Source organism: Manacus vitellinus, unplaced genomic scaffold (genome assembly GCF_001715985.3).
Source record: "Manacus vitellinus isolate BGI_N305 unplaced genomic scaffold, ASM171598v3 scaffold_81_pilon, whole genome shotgun sequence".
Classification (NCBI taxonomy): domain Eukaryota; kingdom Metazoa; phylum Chordata; class Aves; order Passeriformes; family Pipridae; genus Manacus; species Manacus vitellinus.
Window position 1 is genome coordinate 1,903,562 of NW_021940822.1, and position 20,420 is coordinate 1,923,981.

Sequence of the window (20,420 nt, forward strand, 5' to 3'; positions counted from 1 at the left end):
GTAAGGACAAAGTATTGCTTGCCATGTCAAAACCAGTTGCAGCCTTTCTCTGGGAGAAGTAAGAAAAGCCTTTGAACCAAGTTGAAGTAGTTTAGGATAAACTCAGAGCTCAGCTTCTTAAGTTGAAGACAGTTAGGTGCATAGGCTACTGACTGATTCACTAAGATCACCCAGCTACTGGAGCTGGTTCAGAAAGACCCAGTATAGACCAATATTTTACTAAAAAACAGCATAAGCAAGGTGTTACTTCTCCCATGTAATAGGCAGTAAGTACAAGAGGACATGAAGCAACCATGACTCCAAACAGTTACAGCATGCTAGGAGAAATTTATCCTGGTACAGCTGGAGCATAGGGTAAAGCAGTCAGAAGTGAGAGTGTGAGGGACAGCATGCCTCTTTAGGAAAGCCAAAGTTTTGCCAGCATAAATCGTTCGGTTTGGGTCCAGTAATTGCCCCAAGACAAGTGGCTAGGAGCTTATAAGAGATCTGTCAGCTATCAGCTATATAGAGGTCACATATGCACAAGCAATGTGTTTATGGCAAGCAACCACAAGTTGAAACTGTTCCTGCCAAACAAAGGTAAAAGGAGACATTTCAGACATTTTTCAGCTAGACCTCTGCAGGATGGTGTGGCTGGTAAGAGTTGCTCAGTTTTCATGGGATACCAAGAAGAAAAAGCAATAGGTCAGAAGAAAGTAAACTATTGAACAATCCTTAGATACTGCCACTGAGGTGCCCATTCTCAGAGCTTCTCTGGTTGAAGCTGCTTCAGGCAGTCTGCCCAGAGCACAAGTACAGAGCCTACTTTCACATGAAACTAAGCAAGGCTGAGACACTCATGTAACTCCAAAAGTTGCCTTTAGAAGGATATGACTCACTGACCTATAGCTACATATGCAAATGATAGTAAACTGTCAAAAGATGACCCTGGGGCTTACAGCCTGAGCTGCCTCTGCTATGGCAGTGTGCACCCATTTGGCCATGCAACATTTCAAGAGATTTATCTTATGGATGACTGTCTAAGGCTGTGCTTCCAGAAGCCCTGAAGTTTTAAACAGCCTCCTGGTGCTAGCAGGAGGTGTAAAGACTACTATACAATACTTCATCTTTTGTCAATGTGAAGGAGTTCAAGCTATCTATATGTATCAGTACTTTTGAAAGGCTTGGTTTCCTCGTGTGCAGCATACTGGAAGTAAAAGCTACAGACACCCACTCAAACAGCAACATTACTGGAAGTCCACACATTTCATGTCAACACTCATTCTAAGAACAATCCTATTGGGTCAAATATTTATCTCTAGTTATCCTAAGAGCTCCAATTGATGAGCAATTTCTGGTAGTTCTGTGTCTGAAGCCTGTTTTGTCATTTTAGATCCCACACAAATTCTTGCCATACAACAACGGCTTGTTGTATCAGACATCTTTATTTGCTGTATTGCCCAAGTGTACAAATAGTGAACGCAGTTATAGAAATTCAAAATATATTGTAGTAGAAATCTGTCTGGGAAGTGGAATGTTAAGATATTTACTTTAAAAAATTACTACACTTAAGTCACTTCCATTTGCAAGTTTCAAATATATCAGGGCCATGAAGAGGCAGATAATGACCCAAAACAAAACAAAAAAAAGTTCACAGTACACTTTTTCTGCTAGATGAAGTCAGTCAACAGCAAATTAATTTCTTATATTTGACTCATTTTGAGTTATCAGCCAACAGGATGTTAGCTACATCCAGACAATTCATACATAATTCAGCTCTCATTTATAAAGTCAGTGTATTGCTATCAACATATTTAAGTATTAGTCAAACAGAATCTCAGTGACAATATTTATTTTAAGCTAATGAAGTCAAGCCAATAAGTTGCCCCTGGCCATTGAGTGCAATTGATGCTTTTGTCACATTTTCAGAATAAGGCGCCTTAGCTCTTGAACAAGTCAATACAGCTTTGCAGGAGAGAAACATTATTCTGGAAAGGAAGAGAATTAGTTTCAGATGAGTATAATTAATAATTTAAATCCTGCCTTTCACAATGAAGATGCTTCTGAAATAGCAGGTCCATCCCAGGATTTTGTAGCCTGTGCCAATGCTAAAGATCTTCTACTGCAAAGACAAGCGTTCAAGCAGTAAAAAAATCAAAACCAGATGATAGTTTGCAATCTACCTCTTCCTGCAGGCCTTCAACCATGACTCAGCTTGTGATAAGGAGAGGGGCAAGAGGCAGCAGTAAGCTTTTAAAGTGGGCCAAACTGAGCAGTAACGTCAAGTCGTTGGTGTCACATTCCAGTTCAGCACTGAAGTAGTTACCTGTGGTAAAGTCCAGTACTCTTAGGGAGTGAGACATTAGACTTTCGTTCTTCAAAAGAAGCTGAGGATGCACAGTTACCTCTTCCTGCTTTGTTCCCTACACTAAGTTAACAAACCCCATAACTTGTGTATACTTTCCTAGATTAAGCTGTGGTCCCTGCAGCAACCTTCAAGCCTGCTCAGTTAAGCTTAATAGAGGCTACTACAAAGCCAGTGTCCCCTTTCAGTGACAAGCCAAAGTGAGAATGATTGACAGCTGGATCATAAGCTACAGGATGTGCTCTCACAGCGCTCAGGAGCACTGGAAACAGCAGCTGCCTCCAGACACAGTCAAACCCATAGACGAGGTTGCCTGATGGGAAGTCAGGTGACCTGTTGTGTACTACCAGCAAAACTGAGACTTCTCACTGCAGTAGGTTAGTGTCCTAGGAGTGACAGCTTGAATGCAGACTTTCTGCATGGGACAGATAAAACTGTCAGCATTTGTTCTTTCTATGCACTTTGTACACACTATGCCTACAGCTTCTCCTCTTAAGATCTCAGCTGAAGAGCCTAGCTGTTCTATTTCACACTTCCTAGTTTTAAAGGGAACCCAGCAAATCATCCAAGTTACACAGTACTTACTTCTCTGAACCTATGCCTGTTAAATTCCAAATAGAACACACCTTTGCATGTTTTATTTCCAGTTCTGCCATTTCAATTAAGTTTTTGCGGAATGCTGCTATTCTCTTCTGCTTGAAGCTCATCAGTTCTGTAGAGAAGAACATAGGTAAGACATATAGAAAATGTGACAAGTTTCAGTAATGCCCCTTATGTTTCACGAGTTCTGATATGCAGCTCTAGTTAGAATATTTGACAAAAGAAAAAAAAGGTTCAAGAGTTAGTCCTGCTGTTTTCTAGACAGAGATTCATTCATCACATGACACCAACATCTTGGTGAGGAAACAGGCAGCCTAAGAGAGAAAAGCTTTGTAGGAAGACAACTGGAGTAAAACAGTAATAAGCCACACAAGCTCTGTGAGAACACAGAGCATTTAGAAGCCAAATACACTGAAGGAAGAGCACGTGTGCCATGAAAGTATGTTTCCTCTGCTTTATATTGTCCATATATATATATTCTTCTACGAAGAACCAATGTTTGAAACTCTGTAAAAGTCACTCAGTTATACTGGGACAGAGCAAAAGCCTGTTTGCACAGTTCTGACTGAGACAATTAGAAGCCTTAGCAGTTACCTTCAGGTGGAGGCCGAGATCAGGAGTTCAACCTAGAAAGCAAATACTAGGGGCTTATAAATAAGGCTGGTCTAGTACTGACACTGCTCTGCTAAAGAGAATGGTTTTAAAAAATGTTTAGCTGTTTTAGTTTTACAGGCATCTATACTGCCCTGCAAGGTACTACTTGTTTCAGGAGAGTGTTCAGAAGCCTGCAGCAGTTGAAGGTCAGATGGAGACCCAGACTGCACTAAGATCTCCTTTTAAGCATAAATACAGCAATGCCTGCTTTACCTTGTTTTGCAGATTCTGAAATCTTCTCAAACTTCTGACAACAATCCTGTTGATGTGCCTCGGCCAGCCCAACATCCTTGCTCTTTAGTCTGGCTTTATCTAGAGCTTTGTTCGAGTTTTCATAGTCAACAAGAGCCCTTGTTCGTCTGTACAGAAGATCCTGAATGTAGATAGAAATAGCACACCAAAGCCTTAAGAGGAATACTTCCCAAACTGAGGTTACAACTACCTTAGCAGCAAGAGGTTTCATTTCTTTCAGCACCAGATTCTGCTTCCTTCAATAAGCTATTACAGCCTGCCACACTCTTGGCATAGCAATAGGCGCCTTTCACCAGTGTAGTACTAAATTTTCAGGACAGCCACTTATGCCTTCGCCAAGGAATTCTGATGGCTACTGTAGGCATAGTTTTTTCCCTTAAAGTAGTTTATCTTGCTACAAGGTGAGTTACCCCACTAAGAAGGAACAGCATTTTCTGAATTCCCTCAGTCTACTTCCGGTAGACATTTAATTTGTTGGAGATCTGACAGTTTGACTGAAGCACTATACTAACCTAGACATGAGACATAGTACAGGTCTGAGTCAATTCCTTTCTAATCTAGCAGCAGTGTAGTCTTGATATCTAAATAACAGTACAGCACACGGTGAGAGCCTGTAGTGAATGTTCTAGGATTTCTGACATTAAAAGGTAAGACACTAGATGAAGAAGCCCAATAAGTTATACCTGGATACCTTTTTTCAGCATAGACACCCCCATGTCAAATGAAGTATTGATTAGAAAAGAGTTGCTGGCAAGGCTTTTGCAGTTAATCAATCTACCACAGTGTTCTTGGAAGTCCAGGTTCCAACAGCCTTCACATGTTACAGCATATTTGTGCTAAGGTACTTTAAAAATCCTGAAGCACATCCCAAGTACTAATCAGTCATCATTGATTTTATGACAAGTCCATGAGTATTCAGGCAGGGGATGGGAAAGAACGTTGCTGCAGACTTAAATTCAGTTTGCTCTAACTTACAGAAATTTAAGAGTTCTTCCACTACAAAAACTGGGCCAAGATCTCCTGTAAGTGGCTGGACTCCAGATAATATATAGTTTCTACATTCTGCTGTGGTTCAAGAGTGTCAGGTTTCTTAGGCAAAATAATGGCTCGTCTTCCTGTCTTCTTAAAGCACAAAGAATATCATGTGTGAGTCATGATGCCTATAACAAAACAGCTTCAAAAAGAAAACTGTTCTCACCTTAGCAGCTTCTATATTGAGCATGTAGTATCTCAACAGTTCAGAAAGCTTTAAGTCTTCATCAGATGAAACTCTGCTCTCTACCTTCTGCAGAAGAAATAAAAATAGTTGCTATAGAACAGGTAACAGCAACATACATATTCTTTCCCGCTACCCCACCCCCTGCCAAAGTTTTCCTTACCCTGAGTTTCTCAAAGAGCTCTGCAACTTTCAACAAGTACCTAAGTGGGGAGAGGGAAAATAAAAAAAAGCATAAGTAAGGCTTAGATACTTCTTAGTCTGAAAAACGCCAGGATCAATTGCCAGGAGACCAAAAAGCTGAAGGCTAGAGTTTTCTCCTGCATACAGATCCAGACAAGTGTTTGAAAAGAATTTAGGTCTAGGCAAAGACCTGGACAAAAGGTTCAATGTGCTGGATTCCAGCCTAACAGCTGAGCGGCTAGACATCACTTAAAGTAACAATGCTAATCTTCAGAGCATAAAGGTCTTGTGGAGAATTTCCTTGCTGCTATCCTCCAAGAGGGATGAACCAGCTTGTTTGTTCAGCTATACACTCTGTTTTAACAAGGTCTTGGTAAATTGACAGCAAAGTTGAAAGGTGGAATTCACCTCAGAAAAGGTAACTAGGTTTCTACAGCTTAAAAAAATCCCTACTATGCTGGAACTGCAAAGGTCTAGAAGATAGTACAGACTTAGTGTAAGCTGTGGTTATATTTAACAGCACATCAGAACACATATGCATAAACCCTTTCTCCAATAGTCTCTGGGAGTTTATGACCTGAAAAAATGCAAGGAAATTTCTGCTAAGAAGAAGTTTTGACAACCAGCACAATTCCGCTCCAGGGCACAACTGGCAAGAGATCAACTAGTTAAGTTGCAATTGATAACATTAGGTCTGCCGCACCAGGAGTGCTAGAGGAAAGAGTTTTAATGCTCAGGATATGTTTATGAACAGTTTGAATTACTTACTTTTTGATAGCTGTAGGTTCTTCCAATGCCAGGCTGTTCAAGCAAGCCGAAGTATAAATATAATCATCTGCAACATCTGCAAGAACAAGACAAGGTTTTCAGGCTGAAATCAGCAAAACTGCATGATTTCTCAAAGGTCTTTGAAAAAATTCACTTTTATGAGATCTTGTCATCTTATCTGCTTTTGCACACGCATCCTTGATTCTGTTGTAGTAGTTCACAAGAAAAGTCTTCTCTTGCTCAAAAAAATCTTCTACTTCCTGAAAAAGAGTATGACCTGTTAAGTTAGTTCCTGCAGAATACAAACTCTTCCCTATTTTGGGAAGGGCCAAACAGACAACCATAGCCTGGACCTGAGCATAGGCCCACCAAATGGCTATTGAAAAACTGAGTTCAGAGCAAGATCCTGAGAAAAGGGTTTAACACACCAAGCCATTTGGCAAGTTTCTTTTACACCGTGTGGTGAAAATGAAGTTGACACTCAAGTATTCACTGATGCAGACTGTCTGAAGCAACCAGTAAGTTACTATCAGACAGTCCTCAGGGCTACCAACTGTTGGAATTTTATTTCCTAGGCCTGCTGCAACACAGCAGCTCAGGAGTAAACAGTTTACAAGCTTGCTTCACATCCACATCAAATATGATACATATTGTAACATTTCGTGACATTGTCTTTAGGACAGCAAGCCTATTGGGAAGAGCTACCATGGCAATGTGACAGAATAAGCTGAACCTGGACCAGTTACAGTTTTTAGTATTTGATCTTGTCTAGTGCAAGCAGAAACCCATAAATTCAGAGCTCCAAAGTAGACAAAAGCCACAAGCATGTTTGCTGAAGGTGTAATTCCTTCCTCCCCACCAGAATCAGGTGTTAAGGCAACTCTTTTGCATCCACCAGAAACCTGAAGTATACACTGAAATTTAACAGCCTGTAGCTCCAATGTCTTATTTTTAGAGAAGTCAAAATTAATACAGGCTAGGACAGCAGTAACAAGGCAGGCTGACATTAGTAACTGAGCCTCATGCACATCAAGCCTGAAGCAGACATGAGTAACTTCCCTGGAGCAGAAAGCACAAAACAATCAAGACTGTAAGAGGTTAATCAACAACCTTACCTTGACTCCAGAGAAAAGGACCTCATCAGCACTCTTTACTACACTTTTTAAAAAGCCACCAAACATCTCTTTAGTGTTTTTCCTCCGAACACTCAGCTGCAACAGAGAGGCAAAAATATCTTTAAAGTCATCCCCAGTGGTGAAAAAGTGACTGTTTTGACTCTTGAAATGTAATAACATCATTTACACCTAGTATATATCAGAGCAGGTTGATTTCCAAGTCCTCCACAGTAACAGCATAATGAATGTAACAGGTAACAAAAAGATTGGCTAGAAGAACTTCAATTATCCTGTGCCACAGATTCGTTCTCATTCCCAAAAACAGCTCGGTTCCTCCTTACATATTGTGCTGGTTTTAAAAACCAGTTAGAAAATTAAATCCCAGTCAAGCTGCTCCCTTTCTGCCCCCCAATACCTCTCCTGGTGAGAGGGAGATAAAAACCAGAGATTTTTTGAGTTGAGATAGGACAAATTTACTTGAAAAGTAGCAGTGAAATAACAAATAGTAACAGTAACTATATTAATAACAAAAGATACACAAAAAGATTTCTATACAAACAAGATGCTCCCTGACTGAGGCTCTGCATGGCCCAAGACAGACAGAAATGGTCACAGACCCTCCACACGGTCCCCTTTTTCTATCAACCCCAAGCCAATGCTCCTTTTTCTACAAAAGTGAGAATCCCTTACTTTCACCCCCCAGCAATGATATGGGTGGTATAGAATACAACCTAGGTGCCCCATGCAGACCTCTACCAGCCCAGCCCCTTCCCTGCTCTCCCCCACTGCTACCACAAGAAAATTAACTCTGTCCTAGCCTAAACCAGGACATTATCCACCCCTTATTCTATACCATCTATGTCATGCCCAAATCTGACACCTTCCAACTACATACACATATATAAACATAGTCAAGCACAGATATTATTCCCATAGTCAATGGCCATCCCCACAAGATATCTGTTGAGTTCATTTAGTCTATGACTGTGGGTTCTATCTATCCTATTTGTCTTCCAGGTCAGGAGAGCTGGTGTGTTGTCAGCTGGTTATAAGCTGCATCACGAGCTCCCAACTGGTGTACTGGGGGCAGTCCATCCTCATTGTCCATGGTAGTTATGGCACACAGTGGCACTGTTATTCAGTAACCAATATAACATACAATTCAATATTACAGGTGGTTCTTCCACAAAAATCAAATCCCTTGAGGTACACATAGTGTTTCCCTGTCTCTTCGCATTATCCACTAAGTGCATCCAAGTCCTTGAGCAAATACAAGCCCTTGCTTGAGGCAGGACTAATCCAAGCTGTCTTCCCTGACACATTTCTCATATGCACCACAAGGACTTTATCTCCTGATACAGTACATAGCAGTTCTGATTGGGCAGAGCCAGCTCGACCAGTGGAGCCTCAGGTGCTAACTAACCAGGTGGCCCCTGCTAAATGTACATCCCAATGTTTGTAGGTTCCACCACCCATTGCTTTCAATGTGGTTTTTAACAGTCCACTGTACCCTTCAACTTTCCCAGAGGCTAGTGTATGATAGGGAATACGATATACCCACTCAATATCATGTTCTCTGTCCCAGGTATCTATGAGGCTGGTTTTGAAATGAGTCCCATTGTCTGACTATATTCTTTCCGGGGTGCCATGCTGCCACAGGACTTGCTTTTCAAGGCCAGAGATGGTGTTACAGGCAGTGGTGTAAGGCACAGGGTAAGTCTCCAACAATCCAGTGGCTGTTTCCATCATTGTAAGCACATAGCACTTGCCTTGGCAGGTTTGCGGGAGAGTAATGTAATTGATCTGCCAGGCCTTCCCATATTTATATTTCAACCATTGTCCCCCATACCACAGGGGCTTGACCCGCTTGATGGCAGCACATGTTTCACAGTTATGGATAACCTAGGAGGTAGTGTCCATGGTTAAGTCCACCCCTCGATCATGAGCACATCTGTATGTTGCATCTCTCCCTTGATGACCTGAGGCAACACAGGCCCACTGCACCAGAAATAATTCACCCTCGTGTTGCTAGTCCAGATCTACCTGAGACACTTTAATCTTGGCAGCTTGATCTACCTGACCATTATTGCAATGCTCCTCAGCAACCTAACTCTCAGGTATATGTGCATCTACATGATGGACTTTCACAGTCAACTTCGCTACCCAGGCAGCAAAGTCTTGTCGCAATTCAGCAGCCCAGATGGATTTACCTCTGTTCTGCCAATTGGTCTTTTTCCATTGGTCTAGCCATTCCCTGAGAGCATTTGCTACCATCCATGAGTCAGTGTAGAGTGTTGGTCATTTCTCTCCTTCAGTGATATCTAAAGCTAGTTGGACGCCTTTCAGCTCTGCAGCCTGACTCGATCCACCGTGTCCCTTGATAGCTTCTGCATAGGACTCCATATGGCAGCTTTCCATTTTCAATTTGTCCCTACGATATGGCAGGAACCATCAGTGAAGAGAGCGTGTCACTTTTCATTTTTGGGTAGCTGACTATATGGTGGGGCCTCCTCAGCAAGTGTCACCTGCTCCTCTTCCTCTTCTGATGATAGTCTGAAATTTTCACCTTCAGGCCAATTCCTGATGATCACCAAGATCATCATTAAAATGTTAATAACAAAAGGTATGCAAAAAGAGGGTAATTTACATACAAACAAGGTGTTCACTGACCAAGGCCCTTCGAGGCCCAAGACAGATGAAAATGGCCATGGACCCTCCACATGGCCCTTTTTGCTACCAGCCGCAACCTAATGCCCCCTTTTTTCCACAAAAGAGAGAATCCTTTACACTTTCACCCCCCAGTAATGATGTGGGTGGTATGGAATACAACCTAGGTGCCCCATATGGAACCTCCCCCAGCCCAGCCCCTTTCTTGCTCTCCCTCACTGCTACCACAAGAAAATTAAGTCTGTCCTAGCCAAAACCAGGACATACATCTTGGATCAGCATCCAGCACTCATAATTAGGTGTGATAAAACAGATGCAGGACTAACTTTAATATACCTCCATTCTTCAATTTTAGGACTATGCAACACAGCACAGCACAGGTACACCTGAACCTGCTGGTTGTTCCCAAGATAAAGGCATGCAAAGTTGGCTTCCTAACCAATTTGACAAGGATTTATAAACACTGAGATTTATAACAGAAAAAGGTCTAAAGGTCAGGCTTTCATCCTTTCATCTCACAGAAGTACTTACAATATCTACTTGTTGATGCTGCATATAGATTCACATAACATTTTGACTGTGCCCAGAAAAAAAACAACAGCACTCTTAACAATTTGCCTCACTTGGAAAGCAGAGAGGAAAAAATAAAGAAATCTTACATCCTGGTCATACTCCAGGAAAACATGAAAATTGCGATCTTTGCTGAGCACAGAATGAGAAGAAATCCGCTGAAGGAAAATTTCATGTGACGATACAGTCTTCTTGAAGACAGCAAGGTATTCACTGAAAGGAAAGAACAGATTGAGATCCTCTCTTGTACTGCCTTCTTCAATATACAAAGAATTACTTTGTTATCCAGTGAAAATATTTGACAGCAGGCTTCTGAAATAGCTAGCTAGTGATAGTGAAGCTATTTTCAACCTCTTTAGCCAGGAAGCTTTCTAGTTTGAAAGAAACTTTTGTCAAGTCCTCAGCTCCAGGATTTTCAAGACACTCTTCAAATCAGTCACACTCAAGATCAGTTATTACCAAATAAAATAAAGTTGCTCTCCTAGGAGGCTTCTCTAAGTGCAGCTTTTGGCAGTAGAGTCATTTTACTTACGCTTCTAGTTCTTGCTTCATTTTGGCAAATTCTTCTTTTGTCATAGACACTTCTCCTTCTCCTAGCTTCTGCATCTTCTCTCTGGGACCATCAAAGTCAGGCTTTGAAGGTGCTGGAGGTATCTAGCCAAGGAAATGGTTAGTGATAGATACTAGCAAATACAGTTTTCCAAAATTACTTCTAGCCTTCTCTGGAAGGAGGCTCTTTTGCCTCATCATGGAAAAGTGTGGTAAAGAGTGCATGAACCAGGAATTCTAGAGCGTGTTGACAGCCTGTCTGCCCTTCCCAGTTCTGTGCTATCCCTGCCCCAGGAGGGAAACCAACCCACAAGAACAGCCTCTATAATCCACCTCATAGCCAGCCATCTTCTGTGGCCCACATGGCCTCCTAAAGAATCATGATAGGAAGGACAGACCATATTTAATAGATTATTTCACTGTCATCTTCAGGCAGATATTAATACCACCATGGAGCCAGGGACTCTCGGAGCATCAAGTCTTTTTTGCTGCTCCAAGTTATATGCAAAGTTAACATAAATGCCACACCACTCAAGTTGTCTGGGAATTAAGGCAACAGGAAGCATAGGGAATACCCAGGCCATGACACACTACTAGCATTGATAAAACATATTTCACACCTTTACTAGTATGCACTTTAGATTGCTATAGTTTTTCAGTTAGAATTACATTTTTTAGGAAGTACTTACAATGAGACCTGCATACTCTTCAGTTTCAGTGAGCGTATCATGCAACCACACAAAGTCTTCATGCTGTCGTGTAACTGAAAACTCAGGGCTTTGAAACGCTGGCAGTGTAGTCTGGAAGAGAAGATAGACAAGCCCCTACTGTTTTGTAAATCAGTGCTTTTAGAAACAGCTCTGTCCATTTCCAAAAGGAAGCTATTCTGCCTAGTAAGAGCCTTGCCCAATTCCTTTTAGCTGAGCTGGCACTCACTCGAGAGCCGAGTGCCGTACCACTAAGCAGACTGTTAGATAAAAGGCACTGTTGTGGAACAGCATTAATACAGTTTATTTTGTGACATTTCCCAGTAGCTGCTTTCTTATCCACAGCCTTCTGGTGTCTAGCTAGGATTCCTTAGCAAAGCCAACTTAATGATCAGCTAACCTTGTCTCTGTTTAGAGCGTTCAAGTCTTAGGGAATCTGAAGTTTTATATATACACACCTTCAAGCCACCTTTAAGTGGAAAGTCTCCATCTAATTAGATTTCCTTCATTGCCATCTTTACAGGTAGGTGTACTGCAAATACACATATTACTTGCATAACCTCTCTTTCCCCACGACCTTACCTTAGTATGCACAGTGAACTTCACTCTGTCCTTTTCACTTAGGGCATCAGGGATATCAATTTGGAGAGAAGGATCAATATTCAGGTCTACAGATACAGACCTCAGCTGCAACAGAATTCACAGTATAAGCCTTGGTCAAGCATCAGGTAGGCTTAATGAAGCTAGACTGATCATCAGCTGTCAATGAGAACCACTCTGCACTACAGCACTGCCTTCAGAAACAGCACATATGGCCAAGCATGACAGACTTGACACTACCTGCACATCACTGTAACAAGCCTTCCCTTCCAAGCACAGGAAAGAAAAGGGCTTGTTAGCCTAAAGTCTGAAGAAATGATTATTGGAGTTCACACTAGAGGTATTTGGGAAGTCTCTTCTTGAAAACAACATCCTCCTTCCAGTACTTCTCCAACTTGTTTACTTGGAGCCCACCAAGCCAAAGCCTATTATGTCATTCAAAAGACAGCAACAACCCTAATAGTTCTCTTCATTATCCTGTGCCTCCACAGGATTGTAGAACATTAGCTCTTAAGAGTCTAGCCTTATGATCTCTTTCCTCACCCTTAGATCAGAGAGTTATTGAGGTTTCTGAGCTTGCCATGTGAGGCACCATTTACAGGAGACCTCAGAGCCCACTTGGTTCGATAAAGATCTGACTTGCCTTCCAAGTGCTTCAAACAGGCCTTAAACTGAGCCAGCATCTTCCTTTGGGGGTTTATTTCTTCATTCCAACAGCCTAGACCCAGAACATAATTTCAACTATACTGAAACTTCCAGAGCAGTGGAATAGCCTTTTCAGTTGAGGATCCTCTAGCCTGTCTTCTAAGAGGCCCTCCCTTAAGGGCTGTGGCCTAACAAATCTTTCTTGTTTTCTGCATAAGGGAGAAACAACCAGAGATCAAGGTCACAACACAGGAAGCTTGCTGAAGAGTGTCCGTCAGAGTCAGGATGAATCCTGAGGTTATCCTTTGGAGACAACTCTGAAGGCCTTCCCAGAAAAGCAAGCTGGAGAACTGGACCATGACTGATGTTGTTGCACCACTCTGCAGCACACTAGTGCACACAACACCAAAGCCCACAAACAAATGGCAGACAGCATCTGAGCAATCCTGTCATATCACAGATTGCTTGAATATTGCCTTAAGCCTCTGTAAAGCTGCTAAGAACTGTTGATAGGTTGCCCTTTATAAGGTAAAGCTTTGCTTCCAAAAGGCTCTGGAAACTCCCTCCCCCCCAGGCTGGCCATCTGCAGCCCAGATCTGGTAGATAACAATTCTCCCTGGCTGCCTGCAGAGGACACAGCTGCTAGGCCGGCGTGCATTTGCCTCTATCCAGCCTGCCCCCGATGGTTACTGCTACTCTCTATGATCAGACTGCCATGTGTAAATGAGGGATATCCCAGTCACTGTACCCTCATCTGCTCAGCCACATTAGAAAGACTTATCTGTTGCATCCCCACTGTTAGCTAGAATTAGATGAGATAAACCTTTTAAACCTTATGACTATGGAATGACTTTGTATGCAGCACATTTCCATTCTGACTCCTGTAGGACATGAGACTTTAAGCCCATCCTGGGTACTGCCTTGGCAAGAAGCATGCTTACAGAACATGCCCTGGAACACAGTTCCTAGCAGTCCCAAGCACTGCTCACATCCAAATGGACATGGTGGGACTCCAAACTCTAGAGGGATTCCAACAGTACAGTCACACCTTTGGACAGACTATTATGTTCCCATACAGGCATGCAATTCTAAAACTTTCTAGAAAGGCACAGGCCAAACAGCACACTGGTTTGGGCAGAAGCCATCCCGTTAAAGCACTACAGGAAAGACAGGTAGTCAGGCATTAATTTCACTGGGAGCGCAGTTCACTGCGTGTTGCCAAATGAACGAAAGGCAAGCTGGTCAGTGTTTCCCAGCCAGATAACACCAGCAGGCAAAGCAGCGACATACAGATCTCAGTGTTTTACATTCTGCTTACTTATCTTTAGTGTCCAAACAGGATCAGCAGCGATAACAATATGAACTGCTGAGTTTGGAAAGTATTATAAGCCAAAGGAAACGGTTTCCTCTCAGCTAAACTAAGGAAAGGATTACACAAATCAGTCAGTCCTGAATTTGCAAGCTTTCTTATTGTCTTGTGGAGAAGGTAACCTGTGATTAGATGCTGTCTGCACACCCTTCCATGCCTAGTAGTTGCCTACACAAGAGATGGACAGGTACGGACACAAGGTGGTACTGCTTTGTCAGATTAAAGCAGTTCACATGTCACGGGTATGTCTCCCCATCACTCTGCACAAGCTGCAGAGACAATGGGGCAAGAACACATAATCTGCAGCTTCAACAATTCCCAGGAATAATACTGCAGGTGAGTTTATGCTCACAGCAGGGCCTTATTTACACAGAATCAACTGGGAGTCAGCAGCAGTGTTCAGCTATGCACTCCAGAGCAATATGTACTACGCATGGGGCCCAAAGTGAGAGACCAGCTCAAATACAGGACAAGGGTCAAGAACACCCCTATATACATTGGTGGGATTCTGCCGCTCAGAACAGCATGAAGCCATTTGCTAAAAAAATCTTGTACTTCTACTGCCTTAAACATCTGCTGTAAATGTACACAACCCAGGCTTAAAGGCCACTGCAGTCTGAAATATATGAAGACGGCACAGGATTATTGACCTCTACCCTTCAGGAGTTGGTCTTCAGTAAAGAACCCGGAGCTATGTGAAGCTGAGGATCATAAGACCACTGGTCTACTCTAGTCCTGTGAAGGTCCTGTGAGCTCCTAACTCCAGGCCAGAGACCTTTAGGATTACACAATCATGGCAGCAAGGCTCAGACTACAAAGGAAGCATTCACACTGCCTGACTTCAGGAGGAGTGAGTGCTTGTTTCCCTACAAAAAGTGCTGGAGTAGCACTTCTGCACTGAACAGAAAGCAAGAGGCCCCCCTCCTGTCACCACAGCTCTAACTCAGTGAGCACCTAAAGCAGATGTTCCACATCAACCCTCGATCAATGTAAACATCAGCTTCTGCAGCATTAACAGCTTTGCATTCAGGACCTTTCCTGCCATCATCTATCCTACACCCATCCTACAAGAATGAGAACCAATTTGCTTATGGTCACGTGAAGGCTATGCAGAGAATTAAACTGTAATCTCCAGGTCCCAGGCTTGTTCTTTTACCATAGCAGGCATCCAACCCAAGGCCTTCCCAGGATATCACTCCACCTTAGCTCTCTAGCCTACCATGTTTGGCAGGTCCTTTGTATCCAGAGGCATCATTGTAGGACGTCACTGTTTCTTCCCTGCACTCCACGCAGCGGGCAAGAGAACTGAAGTTTCCCCACCCCAGCTACCAGAAACCAGTCTGTCACTTCCCAGTTGCCGAGCTTGGATTATAATTATAGCTCCCAGAGAGTGTGAAGGGGTTATTCCTTACTTGCAGCACATGACCAAAGAGGTACAGAGCACACACAGAGAGGAAACAGCTGGGTTGGACTGCAAACAAACATTCACCCAAACCCAGTACAGTATTCCCACTTTCATTTCTCTTTCTCAGAAACCACTTCTGGTTTGTAGTGACTACAGAAGTCGACATCTCCCACTACTAGGCTCAGTCTTCTTAGTGACCTGTTTCAGGATCCCTGGGCTTTCTTGAGGATTCAAGAAAAACTTTCCCTGTTCAGTACAGATACTGTCCACCACAACTATCTAACCTGGAAATTAAAACAAGACATCAAGCAGAGCCCTCCAGAAGAACATATAGTCATCATACTGATTATTAACATTTCTAGGTTTCAGGACCAGAAGACTAAATCTAGATATTATGGTACTAATTAGGACATCATGATCAACATCTGATCTAAAGTCCAGGAAACAGCAAGGAGCATTACTTGCCCAATCCAGAAAGAGTTTTAAAGCACTTACTTTTTTTCTATTGGTTAGAGATGCTAGGGAGGGGGAAACGAAACAAAACAAAACAAAAAACCCCAACACCCAAACAAATAAAACCCGCTCAAAAACCCAACCAAAAAACAAACAATCCCCCAAAACCAACCAAACAAAAAAGAGTTGCATCATTTAAGTACAACTCAGTGAGGGCCATCAGCTACCCAGGCTTCTACTTGACAGACATTTAGTTTCTGATCAGGCCTCACCCAAATGCAAACACATCTTGACCCTGCAGGCATCCCTGGAAAGAAATGCCCTCAGCCACTGAAGCCATTTAGTTCTGTTGAGTGGCCTGAACTGTTGCTTTTCAAATTACACCCTTTGCAGTTTTAGCGTGGTTCTGGATGACTCGATGTTACTTCTGCATTCTAACAAAAGAATCTGCCACTGCAAGCAACTGTGTACAACATCTGACTGTTAGTGAAATAAGAATATGTATTTGTTCTCAAAGACAGGTGAATTCAGGGATTTTCCACATAGCCAGGTTCTTGGAAAGAGCAAGGAGCCCTTCCACAAGGGCTCCCACGTCAGAGCTTTCTGCTTATTGTCAGATACCTTACAAAAACCCTCTCCCCTTACTGATCACCTCCTGCTATCATTCAAGCAATAGCCCACAAACAAGACTTCAGTAGTAATTACATCTGCCACTACCCAGAATTCATTACTTTTTACAGAACAGTCATTTTAATTAATCCAGTTTAAGTGCTCTCCAGAGAGCACTAAGAGATCATGATGTTTTCTGGCAGTTTAATCAGAGCAATCAGTTCTAGAGGGCCTTTTTCGACACCCAGGAGTTAACCAGCAGACTTGCAGAGTATCTGGCCAGCAGATATTAACAGCATTGGTTGCTGGAACTACATTTCAGTCATATTCAGCACACGTACCTCAAGTTTCCTTTCAGTCAAGATACTAAAAAGACATCTGCACACATGCAGCGTAAAGAGCCAACATAACACTTCACAGTGTACGTGAAGTTTTGATTTTGCAGCCTTCATGACAGGTTTGCTCTTATCTCTGACATTGAACTGAACAGTCCTGAAGTAGTCTGGGTTGCAAACAGCCAGGAAAAATTGAACCAGTCTTCATGTTGCTACTTATGCTACAAAAAATGCCTTCCCACATTGTGACTTGGACTGCAGAACTCCAGTGATGTAAAGGTTTTCATTATTTTGCTTAAAGCACCAATAAATGGGGAAAAACAGTTCAATTTAGTCACACTGAAATGGCATTCCTCACCAAGTACAATGCTTGTCAAGTAAGCAGAAAGCAGCCTCTGCAGGCAGAGCACCTGTTGCCTCTGGTTGTGCAATAATCAGGCTGTGCCTGATCACTTAGCTCTCCTGTCAGCAGGATCCCTGCATCACTCTCTACAGAAACCAAGCGGTCATACGGCTCCTTACAGAAGGAAGAACACAGAGGGAGTAATGTTTATAAAACTTCAAGGACCACATATTCCAAGCAAAAGCCTTGCTAGCTCACCCTGATCCACCCAGCAGCACATAGGACACCTCCACCCAACACACTGATTCCTCAGCTTGAGGGTTCAAGCAACAGCTTTGGCCATGCAGGCCAAATCCACTCTGCTGCAGTAGTGTGCCTGTAGAGCATGGCCTGTGGCAGACTAAAATGGAAATGGTGCAAAGGCAGCAAACTCCTAAGCCACAGTCAGCATCCACAAGATTGTTTTGCTGCCCTCCAGCAGTGAGGCCAGAGCTGGCCTTCGGGAGTCTCAGAAATACTGCCTCACCACACCGGCTTCACCTTCCACGGACTTGAACTTGTGTCATTAGCCCAAACCGCTGGGCCAGCTTCATGGAGGCTGTATGTCCTTGACAGTACATTATCCTTATCCAGTAACTTTCGCCTTGCTAGCAGTTCATCTCCCTATTTGATTTTGGGCCCAGCAGTATGCAGAAGTAGTTGTTTTGCTAAGCATAGGCAAGACCTAGTATGCCCTCATTCCTTCAGACCATGTAGCAGAATCCGTCCAGCACACAGAATCACCATTTGTGAGTTATAACAGCAAGTCTCAGGCTATGACACAACATTTTGTCTTCACTGACTGCTTTGAGAAGGAGTCAGTGAAGACAAATACTTGCTCTCAGTATTTTGATCTAGAACATTTTAACTGCAGACCAAAGCCTTAAAATACTATCAAGCCACCAACGTTAGGAAATACCAGGGTATTTACTCAAGCTTATCTTGGCAGTCCCACTACTTGTTTCACATTCTGAAGTGCCTTTTCCTCCCCCATGACCAATTACACCTTCTTTCCCACTGCACTTCCAATCACCCTTATCCTACCCTCCCTTCCTCTTCCTACATATCCTGATCCTCTGCTGCTTTGCCACCTCAGGGTCAGTTTTTAGTTTATACTTACCAGTGGTTCCTATTCAAGGTTAATACCTAACGAAGCTTTCTTTACAGGCACAGGCTTTATCTACTGGCCACATACCAGTTCCCTGTTGGTGTTTCTTTACCTAGACAGGAACAGACAAGACAGGAGTATTTCTATCCTCCCCCGTGCTGCTGGAATCCCAAGACAGCCCTAAAACCTGAAACAAACTAGTTAATATATGTCCACTGAACATCAGAGTTTAAAGCTACTCCAACCCTCACCATGGGAACGTTTTCCCCTCCCCCAATATTCCTGCCTGCTAAGTTAAAAAGGCACATCAAAAGTTACCAGTTGCTGCAAGAGAGTTGATATTTGACCTTCCCCCTCCACCCCATCACCTGCAGATCGTGCAAGACTATAAAGACTCACTATTCTCAAAGTGCAGACATTTTAATACAAATAGTTTCACATGCACCAGAAAACAGTTAAAGCACTGGCCAGCTCACAGCAAACTACTAGAGAACACTTGCTCTGCAAACTTTTGCCTGTTCTACTTTGTCAGGATTGTTTCAAAATGAGATTCATATGGAAGGGAAAGACATGAAAAGAAAGTATCTATAGGAAGTTACTAAACTAGTAAACAAGCCTGGCATATTTCTAGCCTTTAAGTCAGCTAATATATATGTTGCAAAAAGCTGGAGAAAACACAGACTGAAGAGACTTAAGCACACCTAACAGTTTGAAACAAAGTCATCTTCCTGAAAGTGAATTAAGCTTAATCACAATGCAAAACTGCATTAAGATGCAACAACATGAAAGACAAATAGGCAATTCACTGACTGTTACAGGGCTGCCTTACCTTCTATTCAAGGTGTGTTGAGGATAGTTATTAAATCAGGTAGTTTAGGTAGATTAAGCCAGGTAGTTTGCCCAGTAGGAGAAATAATTTCAATCACTGTCTACATTACATACACATTAATTCACAAAGTTTCTGTTTTAGCATTTAACTTGTATTTCCTCAGAGAAGTTGAGAGTCTTAGAACATTAGGTAACACCCCACACTGCTTTAAAGGCTCCTTGGCACTTAAAGGTTCGAACGCTACTACAGAGAAAGGAAAACTAAGTCAGCTGCTGATGTGACAGCCAAGGGAAAGAGGCACAGCAGCTGATGTGACAGCTGACCTAGAGCACATAACCAGGAAGGCTGGTCACAGACACACTAGGCAGCTGACCCATTGAGAAAGAGCAAGTTGAACCCTCGGCAGCACAATTGCCTACAGCACTTCGCCGCTAGTGCCCAGAGACAGGTCCTCATGAGCAGGTCCTGCTCCTGCTTTCCTTGCCAGGCCCCGTTCCTGCAGGTCCAGAGCCCTGGCTGTCATCCTGCTCCTGCCACAGCCCAGGAGTGCAGCCCGTACCGCCTCACGGCAGCTGCACAGCCCTTCCCTCCATCCTCCTCCTTCCCACTCCGGCTTTAAGCCTGCCCCACCCACTTATCTCCCCCTGGGCCTCTTCCTTCAGGAGCTACACCCCGCGTTCACCCTGGGCACCCTGACCACCTGCCCTCAGGAGAGCTCAGTGCGACTAAGGTAACTAATATTTAAAAAACAAACTCTAAACGGAGCAGAAATAAAAACCTGTCACTGTCCCAGCGCTGTCGGGGGCAAAGGGAGCGGGGAGCTCCCTCTCACCCCACGGGGCCAGCCCGGCTGCGCCCCCGCGGCCTGCCCCAGCCGGGCCGCCTACCTTGTCCTGCGCGTCCCCGCCGCGCAGAGCCATGTCTCCGATCACGAACAAGCACTGCCCGTCTCCTCCCCGCCGCCGCTTCGTCATATACCCCGAGGCGGAGCCGCCACCGCCCCCGCCGCCGCCACCGCCTCCCGCGCCGCCGCGCCACACCCCCGGGGGGCCGCCATCTG

At 43.5% G+C, this 20,420-nt stretch overlaps 1 protein-coding gene across 3 annotated transcripts; it reads right to left on the reverse strand.

Annotated features, from left to right (window-relative positions):
* Nucleotides 1-1,669: 1,669 nt before the first annotated feature.
* On the reverse strand, nt 1,670-20,378 carry SNX5 (sorting nexin 5). Of its 3 annotated transcripts, none has more exons than XM_008922917.3 (13): nt 20,248-20,378; nt 12,208-12,312; nt 11,608-11,718; nt 10,902-11,023; nt 10,459-10,582; nt 7,133-7,228; nt 6,172-6,277; nt 6,018-6,093; nt 5,230-5,269; nt 5,049-5,135; nt 3,812-3,971; nt 2,971-3,056; nt 1,670-1,967 (listed from the first exon to the last, which is right to left on the reverse strand). In XM_008922917.3, exons 1-13 carry the CDS (start codon nt 20,332-20,334, stop codon nt 1,920-1,922), a joined length of 1,248 nt encoding a protein of 415 aa, XP_008921165.3. In that variant the 5' UTR covers nt 20,335-20,378; the 3' UTR covers nt 1,670-1,919. The 3 variants fall into 3 exon arrangements, with proteins under 3 accessions (XP_008921165.3, XP_017940969.1, XP_017940968.1); XM_018085480.2 differs by lacking the exon at nt 20,248-20,378 and adding an exon at nt 19,361-19,379; XM_018085479.2 differs by lacking the exon at nt 20,248-20,378 and adding an exon at nt 18,544-18,563.
* Nucleotides 20,379-20,420: the final 42 nt, after the last annotated feature.